The 20,936-nt window shown below is 50.7% G+C and overlaps 1 protein-coding gene across 5 annotated transcripts in view; it reads left to right on the top strand.

Annotated features, from left to right (window-relative positions):
- med15 (mediator complex subunit 15) overlaps positions 1 to 20,651 on the top strand; it is a 198,478-nt gene extending 177,827 nt beyond the window's left edge. For all 5 annotated transcript variants that reach the window (XM_038793925.1, XM_038793946.1, XM_038793917.1 and 2 more), the window contains one exon: positions 20,160 to 20,651. In XM_038793925.1, the coding sequence (XP_038649853.1) occupies positions 20,160 to 20,296 (137 nt within the window). In that variant the 3' untranslated portion in view covers positions 20,297 to 20,651. The remainder of the gene's footprint in view (positions 1 to 20,159) is intronic.
- The last annotated feature ends 285 nt before the right edge of the window (positions 20,652 to 20,936 follow it).

Raw genomic sequence — 20,936 nt, 5'->3', positions numbered from 1 at the left:
AATACACAGTGTAAACACAGACACAGGCATCGGGTGAAGCATTCAGGAGTGTAGTACGACTCAGTAGAGAAGATGTCCATAAGAGGGTCATTTAGGAGTCTGGTAACAGCGGGGAAGAAGCTGTTTTTGAATCCGTTAGTGCGTGTTTGAATCTGTTAGTGAATAGGAATTAACTGAAGGGGAACTAGTGAGTAGGGCCAGTAAGACTCAGAGGAAGAGCAGGCAGAGTGTGGTTGCTGATCAAAGAGGGTCTGGTGGACTGAAGCGCATTTGTTTCAATGCGAGAAGTGTGACAGGTAAGGCAGATGAATTTAGAACTTGGAACTATGATGTTGTTGCCATTACAGAGACTTGTTTAAGGGTAGGACAGGATTGACAGCTTAACGTTCTAGAATTTAGATGTTTCGGGTTCGATAGAGGGGTAAAAGGGGTGGGGGCGTTGCACTACTGGTTACGGAAAATATCACAGCTGTACTGCGGAAGGACACCTCGGAGGGTTCATACAATGAGGCAATGTGGGTGGATCTCAGGAATAGGAAGGGTGCAGTCATAATTCTGGGGGTTTACTATAGGCCTCCCAACAGCCAGCGGGAGATAGAGGAACAGATATGTAGGCAAGGTGTAAAAGTAACAGGGTTGTTGTGGTGGGTGATTTTAACTTCCCCTATATTGACTGGGACTCGCTTAGTGCTAGAGGTGTGGATGGGGCAGAGTTTGTAAAGAGCATCTAGGAGAGCTGCTTGAAACAGTATGTCGATAGTCCAACTAGGGAAGAGGCCATACTGGACCTAGTATTTGGGAATGAGCCCGGCCAGATGGTCGAATTTTCTGTAAGGGAACAGTCACCACAATTCAGTAAGCTTTAAGGTACTGATGGATAAAGATAAGTGCAGTCCTCAGGTGAAGGTGCTAAATTGGGGGACGGCTAATTGCAACAATATTAGACAGGAACTGAAGAATGCAGATTGAGTGGAGATGTTTGAGGGCAACTCAACATCTGGCATGTGGGAAGCTTTCAAGTGTAAGTTGATAGGAATTCAGGACTGGCACGTTCTATAAGGATGAAGGATAGGTATGGCATGTTTTGGGAATCATGGATAACAAGAGGTATTGTAGCCCTAGTCAAAAAGAAAAAGGTAGCATTTGTCAAGACTAAGAGGTTGGGAACACACGAAGCAAGGTGGAATACAAAGAAAGTAGAAAGAAACTTAAGCAAGGAGTCGGGAGGGCTAAATGGGGTCACGAAAAGTCATTGGCCAGCAGGATTAAGGAAACTCCCAAGGCTTTTTATACATGTATAAATATGCAAGAGGGAAGCCAGGGAGAAGGTTGGCCCACTCAAGGACAGAGGAGAGAATCTATGTGTGGAGCCAGAGGAAATGGGCAAGGTATTAAATGAGTACTTTGCGTTAGTATTCACCAAAGAGGGAAGCACGGTGGCGCAGTGGGTTAGTCCTGTTGCCTCATGACGCCGAGGTCCCACGTTCGATCCTGGCTCTGGGTCACTGTCTGTGTGGAGTTTGCACATTCACCCCGTGTCTGCGTGGGTTTCACCCCCACAAACCAAAGATATGCAGGGTAGGTGGATTGGTCCTGCTAAATTGCCCCTTAATTGGAAAAAAAATTAATTGGATACACTAAATTTATAATTAAAAAAAAAGTATTCACCAAAGAGAAAGACTTGGTAGATGATGAGTCTGGGGAAGGGTGTGTAGATAGTTTGGGTCATGTTGAGATCAAAAAGCAGGAGGTATTGGGAGTCTTGAAAAGCATTAAGGTAGACAAGTCTCCAGATCCTGATGGAATATACTCCAGAATACTGAGAGGGGCAAGGGAGGAAATTGCTGGGATCTTGAGAGAAATCTTTGTATCATCACTGGCTATAGGGGAGGTCCCAGAGGATTGGAGAATAGCCAATGTCGTTCCCTTATTTGAGAAGGATAGCAAGGATAATCCAGGTAATTACAGGTTGGTGAGCCTTGGGTCAGTGGTAGGGAAGTTATTGGAGAGGATTCTTCAAGACAGGATTTATTCCCACTTGGAAATAAGTGAACATATTAGCGAGAGGCAATATAGTTTTCTGAAGAGGGGGTAATATCTCACTAACTTAATCTAGTTTTTCGAGGAAGTGAAGAAGATGATTGGTGAGGGTAGGGCAGTGAATGTTCTCTACAGGGACTTCAGTAAGTCCTTTGACAAGGTCCCTCATGGCAGACTGAAATGAATGAAATGAAATGAAAATTGCTTATTGTCACGAGTAGGCTTCAATGAAGTTACTGTGAAAAGCCCCTAGTCGCCACATTCCGGCACCTGTTCGGGGAGGCTGGTACGGGAATCGAACCGTGCTGCCGGCCTGCCTTGATCTGCTTTCAAAGCCAGCGGTACAGAAGGTGAAGTCGCACGGGATCAGAGGTGAGCTGGCAAGTTGGATTCAGAACTGGCTCGGTAATAGAAGACAGAGGGTAGTAGCGGAAGGGTGCGTTTCTGAATGGAGGGCTGTCACATGATAGTGGCGTTCCTCAGGGATCAGTGCTGGGACCTTTGCTGTTTGTAATATATATAAATGATTTGAAGGAAAATGTAACTGGTTTGATTAGTAAGTTTGTGGACTTACTAATCAACGGTTGTGGTGGAATTGCAGATGGTGATGAGGACCGTCAGGGGATACAGCAGGTTATAGATCGGTTGGAGGCTTGGGTGGAGAGATGGCTGATGGAGTTTAATCCGGACAAATGTGAGGTAATGCATTTTGCAAGGTCTAATACAGATGGGAAATGTACAGTAAATGGCAGAACCCTTAATAGTATTGATAGGCAGAGGGATCTGGGTGTACAGGTACAAAGGTCACTGAAAGTGGCCACGCAAGTGGAGATGGTCGTCAAGAAGGCATACGCATGTTTGCATTCATCGGCCGGGGCATTGAGTTTAAAAATTGGCAAGTCATGTTGCAGCTTTGTAGAACCTTAGTTAGGCTGCACTTGGAGTATAGTGTTCAATTCTGGTCGCCACACTACCAGAAGGATGTGGAAGCTTTGGAGAGGGTACAAAAAAGATTTCCCAGGATGTTTCCTGGTATGGAGGGCATTAGCTATGAGGAGAGGTTGGAGAAACTTGGTTTGTTCTCACCGGAAGGACAGAGATTGAGGGACGACATGATAGAAGTCGACAAGATTATTAGGGGCGGGGAACATGGTGGTTAGTGCTGCTGCATCACGGCACCGAGGTCCCAAGTTCGATCCCGGCTCTGGGTCACTGTCTGTGTGGAGTTTGCACATTCTCCTTGTGTTTGCATGGGTTTCGCCCCCACAACCCAAAAGGTGTGCAGGGTAGGTGGATTGGCCACGCTAAATTGCCCCTGAATTGGAAAGAATAAATTGGATAGTCTACATTTATTAAAAAAAAGAAAAGATTATGAGGGGCATGGACAGAGTGAATAGTCAGAAGCTTTTTCCCAGGGTAGAGGGGTCAATTACTAGGGGCATAGATTTAAGGTGCGAAAGGCAAGGTTTAGAGGAGATATACGAGGTAAGTTTTTTACACAGGATAGTGGGTGCCTGGAACTCGCTGCCAGAGGAAGCAATGGAAGCAGATACGATAGTGACTTTTAAGGGGCGTCTTGACAAATACATGAATAGGATGGGAATAGAGGGATATGGTCCCCAGAAGATTAGGGTTTTTAAAAAATAAATTTAGCATACCCAAATCATTTTTTCCAATTAAGGGGCAATTTAGCATGACCAATCCACCTAACCTGCACATCTTTGGGTTGTGGGGGTGAAATCCACGAAACACTGGGAGAATGTGCAAACTCCACACGGACAGTGACCCAGGGCCGAGATCGAACCTGGGACCTCGGCGCGGTGAGGCTGCAGGGCTAACCCACTGCGACACTGTGCTGCCCAGGTTAGGGGGTTTTAGTTCAGACGGGCAGCGTGGTCGGCGCAGGCTTGGAGGCGAAGGGGCCTTTGGCAGTCTTTGTTCTTTGGGAGTCTTTGTTCTTTGGGAGTATAGTGGGGGGAGGAGCCGTGGTCATTGGAGCCTGGTCGAACAGGTTTCGATGGGCCTCAGGTGTGAAAGGTGGTGGGAGGTGTGAAAGGTGGGGGGATGGGATCAATATTGGGAGAGGTGTTTTCAAGAGGAAATGGATTGGGGGGGGGGGTGTCGATGGCAACAAAGGGTGGGGTGGGCCAGGCCCAGTGGGAAGAACCTGGAGTTACGTCGATGGCAGATAGGGGGGCGGAGACACCCAGTCAGAATAGTAAGGTGGAACGTGAGGGGTTTGGGGGGGACCGGTGAAGGGGTTGTGGGTGTTTACACACTTAAAAGAGCCTAAAGGCCGGTGTGGCGATGCTGCAGGAGACCCACCTGAGGGTGTAGGACCAGGTGAGGCTCAGGAAGGGTTGGGTGAGTCAGGTGTTCCACTATGGGTTTGATAGTGAAGCTCGGGGGGGGGGTGTATGTGACAGGGGCATTAGAGGGGAGGTTGATGGCAACTGGGATGATCAAGGATAGAGTATTTTGTAATAGGGAAGGCGTTACTGGCTGGAGTCAAGGGATTGCAGTATTCTGCGATAGCAATCACGGATCGTGTGCTGCATTGGGTGGATGTGGTCTTGGAGTGGGGGGTAGCCAGAGGCCAGGGTGGAGAATGGATGTGGGGTTGTTGGAGCCTGAAGTTTCTGCGATAAGATTGGGATGGTGATTGAGGCGCATGTGGGATTTAATTGTACGGGGGAAGTATCACAGGCGGTGGTGTGAGAGGTCTTGAAGGCAGTAGGTAGGAGGGGTATTTCCACAACTTTGGGATAGGTTTCGATTTCCCTGCTGTTATAAAAAGACAAGGAGGATAGCACGGTGATGCAGTGGTTAGCACTGCTGCTTCACCGCGCTGAGGACCCGGATCCCTGTCCGTGTGAAGTTTGCACATTCTCCCCTTCTCTGCGTGGGTCTCATCCGCACAAACCCAAAACATATGCAGGGTAGGTTTTTTGGCCACGCTAAATTGCCCCTTAATTGGAAAAAAATAATTGGGCTCTCTAAATGTTTTAAAAATGTTTTTTAAAAAAGGACAAGGACCCGACAGAAGAATGTGGGTCGTACAAGCTTGTATCCTTATTAAATGTGGATGCCAGGATATTGGTGACGGTAAGCTTGGAGAGTGATAGGGGACAATCAATTAGGATTTGTGAAGGGCAGGCAGCTGTTCTGAAATGTTAGAAGGATGTGAAAAAAATGACGCCGACCGAGGGGAAGGAGATGGAGGTAGTGATGGCGCTGGATGCAGAGCAGGCATTCGACCGGGTAGAGTGGGGATATTTGATGGCGGTCCTGGAGAGATTTGGGATAGGGCAGCTGCTCTATAGGGAATCGATGATGAGTGTTCGCATGAACAACATGAGTTCAGGGTACTTTTCCCTCCACCGGGGTACTAGGCAGGGGTGTCCTATGTCCCCTTTGCTGGCCATTGGCCATCGCTCTAAGGAGTTTGGGGTTGTATGAGAGGGGGGGATGGAACATAAGGTATCCTTGTACGCAGACGATTTACTGACATATATCTCAGAGCCATGATAGTCGGTGGGAATATAATGGGGCTGCTCCAAAGATTCGGGTCGTTCTCGGGTTATAAGTTAAACCTAGAGAAAAATGAACATTTGCTGGGGTCCCAGCTAGGAGTGGGAGGAATGCCATTTCGTAGGGGAGCAACCCACTTCAGGTATTTGGAGGTTTAGGTGGCACGTGACTTGGGGGGCTGGGGGGGGGGGGGGCTGGCGGGGGGGAGGGGGGGGCTGGCGGGGGGGAGGGGGGGGGGGGGCTGGCGGGGGGGGAGGGGGGGCTGGCGGGGGGGGGAGGGGGGGGCTGGCGGGGGGGAGGGCGGGGGGGCGGGGGGGGCTGGGCCTCCCAAATATATTATGATATTACTGGACAGCGAAAGCAGAGAATCTGCAGGGTTGGGTCATTGGTGGGTTGGGGGCGAGGGGGAAGAGAAGAGATAGTCCCGGTGGGTCAAGATGGAAGAAGGCTTGTGCACGGGGTTGTGGTTGAGGGCGCCGCTCCAGATGGCCCTGGACAAGTATTCGGGGAGTCCGGTGATGGTGGTGACGTTGAGGATCTGGAGGCAGCTGAGACACCACTTTAAGCTGGGGGCTGGATCAGGAGGGATGCCGATTAGGGGAAATCATAGGTTCGAGCCGGGAAGGCTGGATGTGAGGTTTCTCAGATGGGAGGAGAGGGTAACAAAGACAATTAAAGATTTGTTCATGGGGGGGGGGGGATAATTTGCGAGGCTGGAGGAGTTGGGGGAGAAGTATGGGTTGGCGCAAGAGGGAGGATTCAGGTACCTGCAACTCCAACAATTTGCAAGGAATGAGTTTCCGACCTTCCCGATGGTGCCTGCCCCCATGCTGTTGGAATTGGTACTATCGGCAGGGGAGCTGGCGCCAGCGATCTGTGGGAAGGCTTTGGAAGAGGATAGGGTGTATATGGAGGAGATTATGGCCAAGTGGGAGGAAGAGCTGGGGGAATAATGGAAGAAGGTTTGTGGTGTGAGGTGCTGCGAAGGGTGAATGCTTCAACCTCGTGTGAGGTTGGGGCTGATACAATTGAAGGTCGTGTGTAGGGCGCACCTCACAAAAGCAAGGATGAACCGGCTCTTTAAGGGGGTGGAGAATGTCTGTGAGAGGTGTGGGAAGGGCCCGGCGAACCATGTACATATGTTTTGCCCGAAGCTGGAAAGGTATTGGAGGGAGGTTTTTAATATCTGAGGGATGTTGCATGTGAACTTGGAGCCGGGTCCCCTAGAGGCCATTTTTGGTGTGTCGGACCGGCCCGAGTGGCAGGCAGGTGCGGGGCAAACATTTTAGCCTTCACCTTAATGATTGCTCATAGGTGGGTCCGTCTGGAGTGGAGGTCAGCTTCTCCGCTCTGTGCCTCGGCATGGTGGGGGAGTCCTGGTGGAATTCTTGACCCTGGAGGAGGTGAAATTTGAGCTACAGTGGGCAAAGGCGGGAGTTCTACAGTTCATGGGGTTTGTTCATCATGCACTTTTGGGAACCTGTTGCCATTGAACACTGAGATGGGGACGGGTTGGTTTGTTTTTTCTGTTTTTTTAACTTATCTTTGGTATTTGCGAGTCAATGTTTCAGGCTGTATATTGATGGGGTCATTTTTGCTGTTTCTTTCCATATTTCTCTTTTGTTATTTGATGAAAATCATAGAATCATAGAATTTACAGTGCAGAAGGCAGCACGGTAGCATAGTGGTTAGCATCAATGCTTCACAGCTCCAGGGTCCTAGGTTCGGTTCCTGGCTGGGTCACTGTCTGTGCGGAGTCTGCACGTCCTCCCCGTGTGTGCGTGGGTTTCCTCCGGGTGCTCCGGTTTCCTCCCATAGTCCAAAGATCTGCGGGTTAGGTGGATTGGCAATGCTAAATTGCCCGTAGTGTCCTAAAAAGTAAGGTTAAGGGGGAGTTGTTGGGTTACGGGTATAGGGTGGATACGTGAGTTTGAGTAGGGTGATCATTGCTCGGCACAACATCGAGGGCCGAAGGGCCTGTTCTGTGCTGTACTGTTCTATGTTCTATAAGGCCATTCGGCCCGTCAAATCTGCACTGGCCCTTTGAACGAGCACCCTACCGAAGTCCACCCTATCCCAGTAACCCCAGCTAACTTTTTTTTGGACACTAAGGGCAATTTAGCATGGCCAATCCACCTAACCTGCGCATCTTTGGGCTGTGGCGAACCTGCGACCTCGGCGCCGTGAGACAGCAGAGCTAACCCATTGTGCCACCGTGCTGCCCTTAGTAGAAGATTTTAACTTTTGTATAAATTGCTATACTTTGTAGACTAGTACATGTTATAAAATAGAACACTTCTCGCATGTCTCTGGGACAGTAATATGTCCTATATGCAACAATGGGCAGATCACATTAGATTTAGTAATATGTAATGAGACAAATTTAACGAACAGCTTAATGCTGCATGAACATTTTATCTAACAACGATCTTAATATATTTGAGTTTGATGTAGTGTCTGACAGAACGAAATGTGGAATGACTACTAAAATGTAGCTATGGCTGAGTTCAGTGGGGTGAGACTGGACAAATCTGTTAATGAATAGAATGACAGAAGATGAGTGGGAGGTATTTGAAATAGAATTTAATGTGGTATAAAACGGGCCTATACTCCTAAAGGGTAAGGGCTCTCACTTGCCCAAAAACCATGAACAAGTTAATGAGGTACAAGACAAAATGCAAAATATATCACAGATCCTGGATCAGGGTAAAGCGGTTGATGTGGTGTATATGGATTTCAGTAAGGCGTTTGATAAGGTTCCCCACGGTAGGCTATTGCAGAAAATAAGGAAGTATGGGATTGAAGGTGATTTAGCGGTTTGGATCAGTAATTGGCTAGCTGAAAGAAGACAGAGGGTGGCGGTTGATGGCAAATGTTCATCCTGGAGTTCAGTTACTAGTGGTGTACCACAAGGATCTGTTTTGGGGCCACTGCTGTTTGTCATTTTTATAAATGACCTGGAAGAGGGTGTAGAAGGATGGGTTAGTAAATTTGCAGATGACACGAAGGTCGGTGGAGTTGTGGATTGTGCTGAAGGATGTTATAGGATACAGAGGGACATAGATAAGCTGCAGAGCTGGGCTGAGAGGTGGCAGATGGAGTTTAATGCGGAAAAGTGTGAGGTGGTTCATTTTGGAAGGAGTAACAGGAATGCAGAGTACTGGGCTAATGGCAAGATTCTTGGTAGTGTAGATGAACAGAGAGATCTCGGCATCCAGGTACATAAATCCCTGAAAGTTGCCACCCAGGTTAATAGGGCTGTTGAGAAGGCATATGGTGTGCTAGCCTTTATCAGCAGGGGGATTGAGTTTCGGAGCCACAAGGTCATGCTGCAGCTGTACATAACTCTGGTGCGGCCGCACCTGGAGTACTGCGTGCAGTTCTGGTCACCACATTATAGGAAGGATGTGGAAGCTTTGGAAAGGGTTCAGAGGAGATTTACTAGGATGTTGCCTGGTATGGAGGGAAGGTCTTACGAGGAAAGGCTCAGGGAATTGAGGTTGTTTTCGTTAGAGAGGAGAAGGCTGAGAGGTGACTTAATAGAGACATATAAGATAGTCAGAGGGTTAGACAGAGTGGACAGTGAGAGTCTTTTTCCTCGGATGGTGATGACCAACACGAGGGGACATAGCTTTAAATTGAGGGGTGATAGATAAAGGACAGATGTCAGAGGCAGTTTCTTTACTCAGAGAGTAGTAGGGGTTGGAACGCCCTGCCTGCAACAGTAGTAGACTCGCCAACTTTAAGGGCATTTAAGTGGTCACTGGATAGACATATGGATGAAAATGGAATAGTGTAGGTCAGATAGGCTTCAGATGGTTTCACAGGTCGGCGCAACATCGAGGGCCGAAGGGCCCGTACTGCGCTGTAGTGTTCTATGTTCTATCCTGATAAATAGGAAAAATTTGAAGAACAGAAAAGGTTGAGTAAACAGATAGTAAGTAAAAACCACAAAAGCAGAATATATAAAGAAACTCACGAGGTGTGTTTAAAAAAAAATTTGTTTTATTCTCCATTTTCACATTTTCCTCCAAAATTCACCCCCCACCCCCAAACAGTAAATGGTAATAAATATAAAGTCAATCCCCTTAACAATAACAACGATTCCATCCTCCCACCACCCCAAACAACAGCCCACCTGTCAATATGTGCATCCAATGAAACAAACCCTTCCACGGTGGAAACAAAAAACAAAGAGAAAAAGAGAAAGGAGTCCGGGACCACCCATGGTCACCCTGGAATCCCCCCTCCCCGTACTCAACGCCGTTCAACCTCTGAAAGAGTACCGTATGTGATACCCAAGAGTTGTAAACCCTCCCCTCCCCTCCAGCTCCTCCCGCCCACTGCCTCTTGTAAACTCCTCCCCCCAACCTCGGTTCCTTCTCCCCAACTTTCCACTCCGGCTAGACCACTCGGACCCTGTTCTGCCAGGCTCCGATGGCCGCAGCCCCTCCCCCACCTCACTCCCGTTCACTGACCAGTTTAAACCGGCGCGGAGGCCCCCTCCCGGGTCCCTTTCCCCCTTGCCCAGCCTTAGGAAAACCCAGAAATCCCCTTTTAGCACACACACCCTGCAAATCCACCTACGCCCCAAAGAGCCCTCACTTCTAGTGCAAGTCCCATCACTTCCCTTGTCCAAATATATACAACATTGGCCCCTTTAGCCCGTACACCCGCACGCAGTGAAACAAAAAAGAAGACAAAAAAGAAGAAAATACAGTCCTGAGGTTACATCGGCACATGGCCATATCTCAATTTATCAGTTCTGCCACAGTCCTTCTGCCTTCATAAACTCCTCCGTTGCAAAATAAAAGTCCTTGAGCTTATAAGTCACCCTCAGCTTCGCTGGACATACAATGCCGCACTGCACCTTGCTGATGTACAGCGCCCTCTCCACCCGGTTGAAGGCAGCCCGCCTCCTCGCCAGCTCCGCCATAAAGTCTTGGTGTACGACTTCCGGTTGCGGCTATGCGGAGCTAAGCCGCACGTTCGGCAGCTCCAGCTTTAATAGGACTTGTGGGCTCTTTTAAGGGCCCCAAACGGCGCTGATTCGACGATTCCCGGTGGATAAAGGGGTCTGGAGCAAAACCCCCCGGGATTTATGGTGCGGACTCGAAGTGGGGCGAGGAGAAAAACGGCAGCAGCTCCCCTGGAAAAGCGGGGGAAGGTGGACAAAATGGCGGCCGGTGGAGCCTCTGAGGAGTGGAGGCAGTGGGCTGAGGAGCAGCAGGCGGCCCTTCTGCACTAGTTCACGGAGCTGAAAGGGGAGTTGTTGGAATCCCTGAAGGCGACGACGACTAAGCTGCTGGAGACCCAGACAACCCAGGGTGCAGCGATACTTGAGTTGCAGCAGCAGGCCTCTGAGCGCGAGGAGGTGGTCTCGGCCCTCGTGGGGAAGGTGGAGATACACGAGGCGCTTCATAAAAAGTGGCAAGATCGGTTCGAGGAGATGGAGCTTCGGACACGGAGGAAGAACCTGCGGATCCTGGGCCCCGAGGAGGGGCTGGAGGGGTTGGACCTGCCGGCCTATGTGGCCGTGATGTTGAACTCGCTGGTGGGGGCAGGATCCTTCCATCTGCCCCTGGAGCTGGAGGGGGCCCACAGAGTACTGGCCAGGCGGCCTAAGGCGAATGAACCCCCGCGGGCGGTGCTGGTGCGGTTCCATCAGTTCAGTGACCAGGAGTGTGTTCTCCGATGGGCCAAGAAGGTGAGGAGTAGTAAGTGGGAGAATTCGGTAGTGCATATCTACCAGGACTGGAGTGCGGAGGTGGCCAAGCGGAGAGCCGGGTTTAACCGGACGAAGGCGGTGCTCCATGGAAAGCAGGTGAAGTTCGTGATGTTGCCGCCTGCGCGCCTGTGGGTCACCTACAAGGACCGGCATCACTACTTTGAGTCCCCAGAGGAAGCGTGGGCCTTTGTGCAGGCTGAAACGTTGGACTCGAACTAGAGATTGGGGGCTGTGGGAGTTTTTCTATTTATGTATCATTGTTTATGCTGTAGCATGTTATTCTGTTTGTTTCTGTTTTTTCTCTCGCTTTCGGACAATGTGGGTTATGGCTTTATGTTCTATGCGGGGTACTGGGGTTTGTGGTTGATCTGTGTCTTTGTTTGTACGGAGTTGGTGGTTGGGTTGGGACTGCGGTTTGGGAGCTGCGTTGGTGGGGTGGGGCAGTGTGAAAGCGCGGGCTTTTCTCTGGTTTCCTGCGCTGCGGGACGCGGGGGTGGAGCTGGTGGTGAGGGGCGTGGTTATTAGACCGGGTCCCGCGCCAAGGAGCTGATGCAGGGGAGGAGGGGGGCCTCATACCGGGAGCGGTCGGAGTTAGAGCGGGAACTGCCGGGGTCAGCAGAAGTCAGCTGGCTCACGGGAGTACAGTGGAGGGAGAGTCGCGGCTAGGAGGGGTCCCAGCCTTGGGGGGGGGGGGGGGGGGGGGGGAACCGGGTTGCTGCTGGATTGGCCAGGGAGGAGTTGGTGCGGGTCAGGGCGAGGTTCTATCGCTGTGGGAAACGGGCCGAATGGGTGCTGGCCAGGGGAGAGCAGTCGATGGGCTATAGCTAGTCGAGGGGGGCGGGGTGCCCCCTGATCCGGCTGATTACGTGGAACGTGAGGTGGTTGAATGGGCCGGTTAAGCGGGCCCGGGTGTTTTCGCATCTGAAGGGGCTGAAGGAGGACGTGGCCATGCTCCAGGAGACCCACCTGAAGGTGGCGGACCAGGTCCGTCTGAGGAAGGGGTGGGTGGGGCAGGTTTTCCACTCAGGGCCCGACTCGAAGAACCGGGGGGTGGCGATCCTGGTGGGGAAGAGGGTGGCGTTTGAGGTTGTGGCTGATAGTGGCGGCAGATATGTGGTGGAGAGTGGTAGGCTGCAGGGGGAGAGGGTGGTGTTGGTTAATGTGTACGCCCCAAATTGGGATGATGCTGGTTTCATGAGGCATATGTTGGGCCGCATTCCTGGCCTGGAGGTGGGGGGCTTGATCATTGGGGGGGGGGGACTTCAATACGGTGCTGGATCCCCTACTGGATCGTTCTAGTTCAAGGACAGGCAGGAGGCCGGCGGCAGCCAAGGTGTTGAGGGGTTTTTGGACCAGATGGGAGGAGTGGATCCCTGGAGGTTCGTGAAGCCGAGGGCTCGGGAGTACTCTTTTTTTTCTCCCATGTGCACAGGGTTTATTCCCGCATTGATTTCTTTGTTTTGAGTAGGGGACTGGTCCCGAGGGTGGAGGAGGCCGAGTATTCGGCTATTGCGATTTCGGACCATGCTCCGTGTTGGGTGGATCTGGAGATGGGGGAGGTGCGGGACCAGCGCCCGCTTTGGCGTCTGGACGTGGGGTTGTTGGCTGATGAGGAGGTGTGTAGGAGGGTTCGGGGATGTATCGAGAGGTACCTCGAGGTCAATGATACTGGGGCGGTCCAGGTGGGGATGGTGTGGGAAGCTCTGAAGGCAGTGATTAGGGGGGAGCTGATTTCCATCCGAGCCCATAGGGAGAGGGAGAGACTGGTGGAGGAGCTGTTGAGTGTGGATAGGAGGTACGCGGAGGCCCCGGAGGAGGGATTGCTGGGGGAGTGGCATAGCTTGCAGGCCAAGTTTGATTTATTGACCACTAGAAAGGCAGAGACACAGTGGAGGAAGGCGCAGGGAGCGGTCTATGAGTATGGAGAGAAGGCGAGCAGGATGCTGGTGCACCAGCTTTGTAAGCGGGACGCGGCTAGGGAGATTGGTGGAGTGAAGGATAGAGCTGGGAATGTGGTGCGGCAGGGGGCACAGGTCAATGAGGTCTTTAGGGACTTCTACAGGGAACTGTACCGGTCGGAGCCGCCGGCGGTGGGAGGGGGAATGGAGAGTTTTTTGGACAGGCTCCGATTTCCAAGGGTGCAGGAGGAGCAGGTGGAGGGACTGGGGGAGCCGATTGAATTGGAGGAGCTGGTCAGTGGGATTGGCCACATGCAGTCGGGGAAGGCGCCGGGACCGGATGGGTTCCCGGTTGAATTTTATAAGAAATATGCGGACCTGCTGGGCCCCCTGTTGGTTAGGACCTTCAACGAGGCATGGGAGGGGGGGGTGTTCTGCCCCCGACGATGTCTCGGGCGCTAATCTCCCTGATCCTGAAGCGTGATAAGGACCCCTTGCAGTGCGGATCATACAGGCCGAAGATCTTGGCCACTAGACTAGAGGACTGGGTGCCAGGGGTGGTACATGAAGATCAGACGGGTTTTGTGAAGGGGAAGCAGCTGAACACTAACGTGCGAAGGCTGCTAAATGTGATAATGATGCCGGCAGCAGAAGGAGAGGCGGAGATTGTGGTGGCATTGGATGCGGAGAAGGCCTTTGACAGGGTTGAGTGGGGGTACTTGTGGGAGGTGTTGGGAGAGGTTTGGGGTGGGGTTTATTAAATGGGTGAGGTTGCTGTACGAGGCCCCGATGGCGAGTGAAGCGACAAATGGGAGGAGGTCCGAGTACTTCAGGCTCCACCGTGGGATGAGGCAGGGGTGCCCCCTGTCCCCCTTTCTTTTTGCGCTGGCAATAGAGCCTCTGGCCATGGCGCTCAGGGAGTCGGGGAGGTGGAGGGGTTTGGTGCGAGGTGGGGAGGAGCACCGAGTGTAGCTGTATGCGGACGACTTGCTGTTGTATGTAGCAGACCCGGTGGGGGGAATGCCGGAGGTGATGGAGATTCTTGCTGAGTTCGGGAGTTTCTCTGGATATAAATTGAACCTGGGCAAGAGTGAGCTGTTTGTCATACACCCGGGAGATCAGGAGGAGGGGATTGGTAGGCTCCTGCCAAAGAGGACAGTGAGGAGTTTTAGGTACCTGGGGGTTCAGGTGGCTAGGAGCTGGAGGACTCTGCACAAGCTCAATTTTACTAGTTTGGTGGAGCAGATGGAGGAGGAATTTAAAAGGTGGGACATGCTGCCGTTGTCGTTGGCGGGTAGAGTACAGTCCGTTAAAATGACGGTGCTCCCGAGGTTTTTGCTTTTGTTTCAGTGCCTCCCCATTTTCATTCCGAGGACCTTTTTAGGAGGGTGAACATCAGCATTCTGGGATTTGTTTGGGCGCACGGGACTCCAAGGGTGAGGAGGGTCTTTTGAAAATGAAAATCGCTTATTGTCACGAGTAGGCTTCAATGAAGTTACTGTGAAAAGCCCCTAGTCGCCACATTCCGGCGCCTGTCCGGGGAGGCTGGTACGGGAATCGAACCGTGCTGCTGGCCTGCTTTAAAAGCCAGCGATTTAGCCTTGTGAGCTAAACCAGCCCCTTTTTGGAGCGGGGCAGGGATAGAGGGGGGCTGGCGCTGCCCAACCTCTCTGGGTACTATTGGGCGGCTAACGTCTCGATGGTACGTAAGTGGGTAATGGATGGGGAGGGGGCAGCATGGAAACGGATGGAGATGGCGTCCTGTGCAGGCACGTTCTGTGGAGGCCCCGTTGCGGGGAACCAACAGTTTGTCCCAGGGAACATGGATAGCGGGTTCCTGGGGTGGCACAGGGCGGGCATTAGGAAGTTAGGAGACCTGTTTATTGACGGGAGGTTTGCGAGCCTTGGTGAGCTGGAGGAAAAGTTCGAGCTCACCCCGGGGAATATGTTCAGGTACCTTCAGGTCAAGGCGTTTGCTGGGCGACAGGTGGAGGGGTTCCCTTTGCTGCCCCGCGGGGGGTAAGGGATAGGGTGCTTTCGGGAGTGTGGGTCGGGGATGACATCTACCAGGTAATGCAGGAGGTGGGGGAGGCATCGGTAGAGGAGCTGAAGGCTAAGTGGGAGGTGGAGATGGGGGAGCAGATTGAGGAGGGGACATGGGCGGACGCCCTGGAGAGGGAGAACTCCTCCTCTTCAAGGTGCTGCACCGGGCCCAATGTCCGGATCTACGATGAGTAGGTTCTTTGGGGGCGAAGACAGGTGCGTCAGGTGTTCGGGGAGCCCAGTGAACCATGCCCGTATGTTCTGGGCATGCCTGGCACTGGAGGAGTTCTGGAAGGGGGTGGCGAGGACGGTGTCGAGGGTGGTGGGATCCAGGGTCAAGCCAGGCTGGGGACTCGCGATATTTGGGGTTGGGGTGGAGCTAGGAGTGCAGGAGGCGAAAGAGGCCGGTGTCTTGGCCTTTGCGTCCCTAGTAGCCCGGCGGAGGATCTTGCTGCAGTGGAAAGATGCGAGACCTCCGAGCGTGGTGACCTGGATTAATGACATGGCGGGATTCATTCAGCTAGAGAGGGTCAAATTCGCCCTGAGGGGGTCGGTACAAGGGTTCTTTAGGAGGTGGCAGCCTTTCCTCGACTTTCTGGCTCAACGATAAGGTACTAGGTCAGCAGCAGCAGCAACCCGGGGAGGAGGGGGGGAAAGGGGGGGGGGGGGGGTTAGGGGGATAGTGTTTAAGTTAATTTGCTTATTGTTAATTCATTTTGTTGTTTATTGGGGTGGGGGGGTTTGTTATATGCGTTGTTACGGGGGGGGGGGGGGGTGGTGTTTATTACTATTATTGTTATTGTTATTATTGTTTTGTTGATATATATTTTTCAAAAAATTCCAATAAAAATTATTTTAAAAAAAAAGTCTTGGTGTACACGTATACCAGCTCCAGCCCACTGCACCACCCGCATCTGCTTGGCCCAGCACAGGACCTTCTCCTTCACACAGTACCTACGGAAACACAAGGTCACTACTCTTGGTGGCTCACCCGCCTTCAGTACAGACCTCCCTGACCGATGAGCCTGCTCCAGCTCGTATCGGGAGGGATCCTCCCCCTCCCCCAATAGCTTCGCCAGCATAGCGGCAAAGTACTCCGTCATCCTCGGCCCTTGAACTCCTTCAGGCAGCCCCAAAATCCTCAAATTCTGTCGCCTGGACCTGTTTTCCAGCTCTTCCAATTTTCCTCGCAGATCCCTGTTCACCTCCATCACCTTCCGCATCACCTTCCCCATTGAGGCAAGTTGATCACCGTGCTGCGTCACCGTATCCTCCACTACCTTCAGCACCTCTCCTTGCGCCTGCTCCTCTGCCACTGCACTCGCCACCGCCGTCGTCACGGAGGAAATCGCCTCCTCCACCAGCACACTCAAAACCTCCCTCATCTCCTTCCTCGTCGCCTCCAGGTGTTTTGTAAACTGTCTTTCAAATTCTGCAGCCATTACCGTAATTATTTCTTCAGCCTTCAGCAATGAGGCCTCTCCTGGTGCTCCAGCCTCCTTTTTTCCTCGTAACCCGTGGTGACCTCTCTTTCCGACGGGCCCTCAGCTGTTTTTTTAACGGCCGCTTTCTTACCAACCCTTTTTTAAAAAATAATTTTTATTGAAAAATTTTGAATTTATACAACAATAACGCACCATAGTAAAATACCAAAAATAACAATAATATTAACAATCATAAACATTCGCCCCACCTCCATGAACAACACAGCATTTTAACAACAACGCAAATTAACACAATATAAAGTTACAGAATAGACACTACAATAAGGAACCCCCCCCCCCCAGGTTGCTGCTGCTATTGACCAAGATACCCATCTTTGAGCCAGGAAGTCCAGAAAAGGCTGCCATCGTTTATAGAACCCTTGTATTGATCCTCTCAGGGCAAATTTGACCCTTTCCAATTTTATAAATCCCGCCATGTCACTGATCCAGGTCTCCACACTTGGGGGCCTTGCATCCTTCCACTGTAGCAGAATCCTTCGTCGGGCTACTAGGGACGCAAAGGCCAGGACACCGGCCTCTTTCGCCTCCTGCACTCCCGGCTCTACCGCAACTCCAAAAATCGCGAGTCCCCACTCTGGTTTGACCCTGGATCCAACCACCCTGGACACCGTCCCCGCCACCCCCTTCCAGAATTCTTCCAGTGCTGGGCATGCCCAGAACATATGGGCGTGGTTCGCTGGACTCCCCGAACATCTGGTGCACCTGTCCTCACCCCCAAAGAACCTACTCATCCTAGGCCCGGACATGTGGGCCCGGTGCAGCACCTTAAATTGGATGAGACTAAGCCTCGCACATGAGGAGGAAGAGTTGACTCTCTCCAAGGCATCTGCCCAAGTCCCGTCCTCTATCTGCTCCCCAAGTTCCTCCTCCCATTTAGCCTTCAGCTCCTCCACTGACGACTCCTCCACCTCCTGCATTACCTTATAGATGTCAGACACCTTCCTCTCTCCGACCCACACCCCCGAAAGCACTCTGTCCATCGTCCCCCGCGACGGCAGCAGAGGGAATCCCTCTACCTGTCGCCTAGCAAACGCCTTTACCTGCAAATATCTGAACATGTTCCCTTGGGGAAGGCCAAATTTATCTTCCAGTTCCCCCAGGCCCGCAAACCTCCCCCCAATAAACAGGTCCCTCAATTTGCTGATGCCCGCCCTTTGCCACCCCCTAAATCCCCCATCCTTGTTCCCCGGGATGAACCGATAGTTGCCACCCAGTGGAGCCTCCATCGAGCCCCCTGTTTCCCCCCGATGCCGTCTCCACTGTCCCCAGATTTTTAGGGTCGCCGCCACCACCGGGCTCGTGGTAAACCTCTTAGGGGAGAGCAGCAATGGCGCCGTTACCATGGCACCCAGGCTCGTACCTCTACATGACGCCATCTCCATTCTTTTCCACACCGCCCTTCCCTCCTCCATCACCCATTTACGCACCATTGATTCTTACCAACCCTTGACATCTTCCTCTGCTGTGCCTCCTCTCCGCCTTCTCCGTGTCTTTCACTCCTCCATGGACCTTGGGGCCGGACTTAAAGCCCCAAAAATGCCGTTCCCGATCGGGAGCCCTCCGTTGCGCGGCCGCTTCCCGCCCGCCGCCACCGGAAGTCCCCCGAGGTGTATGAAAATTAACGCAGAAGTGTTACAGTTATATTGTGAGTGTAGATGAAAGTGTAACATTACAAAGAGATATTGTAGTCAAGTGAATGGGCAAAACTCTGGCAAATGGATTTCAGCGTTGGTAAATGCAACGTCATCCACTTTGGACTTAAAAAGAATAGAAGAGAGTATTTTCTAAAAAGTGTTTTCTAAAAAGCTAGAAACAGTGGGGTCTTGGGGATCCAGGTACCTAGGTCATTTAAGTGTTATGAACTGGTACAGAAAATAATTTAGAATGCTGATATTTATACACAGAGAAGTAGAATATAAGGGGATAGAAGTCATGCTTCAGCCACACAAAGCCCTGATTAAGTCACTGCTGGAGTGAGCAACTCTGGATGTTGCACCTTAGAAAGGATAAATTGGTCTTGGAGGAGGTGCAGCAAAGATTTACTGGAATGAATCCTAGATTCCAAGAATTAAATTACGAGGAGAGATTTACACAAAGTAAGGTTGTACACTTGAGATTTAAGGGTGATTTGTTCTAAGTTTCAAGATATTGCTGAGAAATTCTTCCTGCTGTTGCAGAGCTCAGGATTAGGGGGAATTGTTCAAAACTTCGAGCCAGATCTTTCAGGGTGGAAACCAACAAACATTTCTGCATGCAATGTACGAAAGAAGTTTGGTACTGTCTTCCGCAATTAGCTCAATTGTTAAATTTAGGGGCGGCACGGCGGCACAGTGGTTAGCACTGATGCCTACGCCGCTGAGGACCCGGGTTCGAATCTCGGCCCTCGATCACTGTCCGTGTGGAGTTTGCACTTTCTCCCCGTGTCTGCGTAGGTTTCACCGCCACAACCCAAAGATGTGTAGTGGATTGGCCATGCTAAATTACCCCTTAATTGGAAAAAGAAATAATTGGGTACTCTAAATTTTTTTTTTAAATTGTTAAATATAAACCTTGGATTGCTATATTTTTGTTTCACAAACAATGTATAGGGTAAAAGGCCTTTAGATGGAGTTAGATCGCAGATCAGTCATGATCTCATTGCATGTGTTAACAGGCAAAATGAACTACTCATGTTCCTACGTTCTGAGTGCTGCAATCTCTGAGGCGATGAGATATCAAACTGAGGCCCTGTTTGCCCTCTTTGGTGATTGTAATAGAATTCAAAGTACGATTTGAAGAAGATCAGGGGAGTTATGTTATTCTGACAAATATTTATTACCCAATGAACTTCATTAAAGACAGCGTGGTCCATCAACTGATATGTAGACGGACATTGTGCTTGTCTACAACACAGCGGTACCTCCATTTTATTGCAATTAATTACAATTGATTAGCCGAGAGATTTGATGTGCACCTATTAATGCAGGTTATTCCCAGGTTTACATGTTTGGATCTCAGCAGATGGGGTAATCAAAGTTAAGCTGTTGATCACAGCCCTGTACAATGATATCCAGGATGTGGAGATGTCAGCATTGGACTGGGGTGAGCACAGTAAGAAGTCTTACAACATCAGGTTAAAGTCCAACAGTTTGTTTCAAATCACTAGCTTTCAGAGCACTGCTCCTTCCTCAGGTGACTTCTTACAATGATATCCAGGACAGTCTTTCTGTCATAAGACGTGAGATTCATAGTGGTCCCGTTCTTGGCTGTGAAATTTTCTCATTAAGTATCAAATAAGTTTTTCCAAAAGTACAACATCGAATTGCTTGAGTCAGCAAATGCTTCAGCTTTTAGTAGATGATAGTGCTGAGTGTTTTACAGTTGTGTTGTGACATCAAACTAACACTGGGCCCACTTTCTTCTGTTCACTTGCAGAGGCCAACCCCTTTCTGCAAATGGTTCACCGTGCGATGACGTCCAGACTTCTGCAGCTACCAGACAAGCACTCAGTCACTGCGCTGCTCAACACATGGGCACAGAGCGTGAAGCAAGCCTGCCTGTCTGCAGCATAACCCCTTCAGGAAGGAGTGTATCCATTCCAACCTGGAGTCAATATGTTACCAAGGAGCCTTCTAATGGATTCACTGAGAAGCTAAATGTGTGGAAAAACGGAGAAGGACGTGCACCATTTAGCTCTCTTCCTGATCACTTTAAACAATATGGGACCTTTCCCTTGCATTTTTTTGGATATAAAGATATGTATCAAGAATTCAGTACTTTATTTACAGTCCTTGTTTCTATTTCAGATAGTGTGTTTGCTCATAGCCCAATAAGGATGACTCTTAATATCCTGTATGTTACCTGGGCATGTGTGTTTTTAATAATGTATCAGTGAAATTGGCACTGGAGTAAATTTTTTTCCAAAGATCTGTTAATCGCCCCTTTATTTATACAGAACTTGATGCTATAAGAGTGAATGTAGAAGGGGCCAGCTTGGCTTGATTGTTCACCACCTTCTCCCTGAATTAAAGGTTCAAGTTGTAGCCAAAATGGAGGCTGGCCCTCGCATCAAACGTATGCCTTCGGATGAGATGTTAAATTGCTGCTGACATGATATTTGAAGAAGAGTTCTCCTGATTTCCTGGCCACGCCCTCAACAAACATCACTAAAAACAACTGGATCGGCCACTTGTCTCCTTCCTGATTGTGGGA

The sequence above is a fragment of the Scyliorhinus canicula genome, chromosome 1, assembly GCF_902713615.1.
Source record: "Scyliorhinus canicula chromosome 1, sScyCan1.1, whole genome shotgun sequence".
In the NCBI taxonomy this organism is placed as follows: domain Eukaryota; kingdom Metazoa; phylum Chordata; class Chondrichthyes; order Carcharhiniformes; family Scyliorhinidae; genus Scyliorhinus; species Scyliorhinus canicula.
The sequence above is the reverse complement of the archived record's forward strand: the minus strand, read 5'-3'. Positions and strand labels throughout refer to the sequence as shown.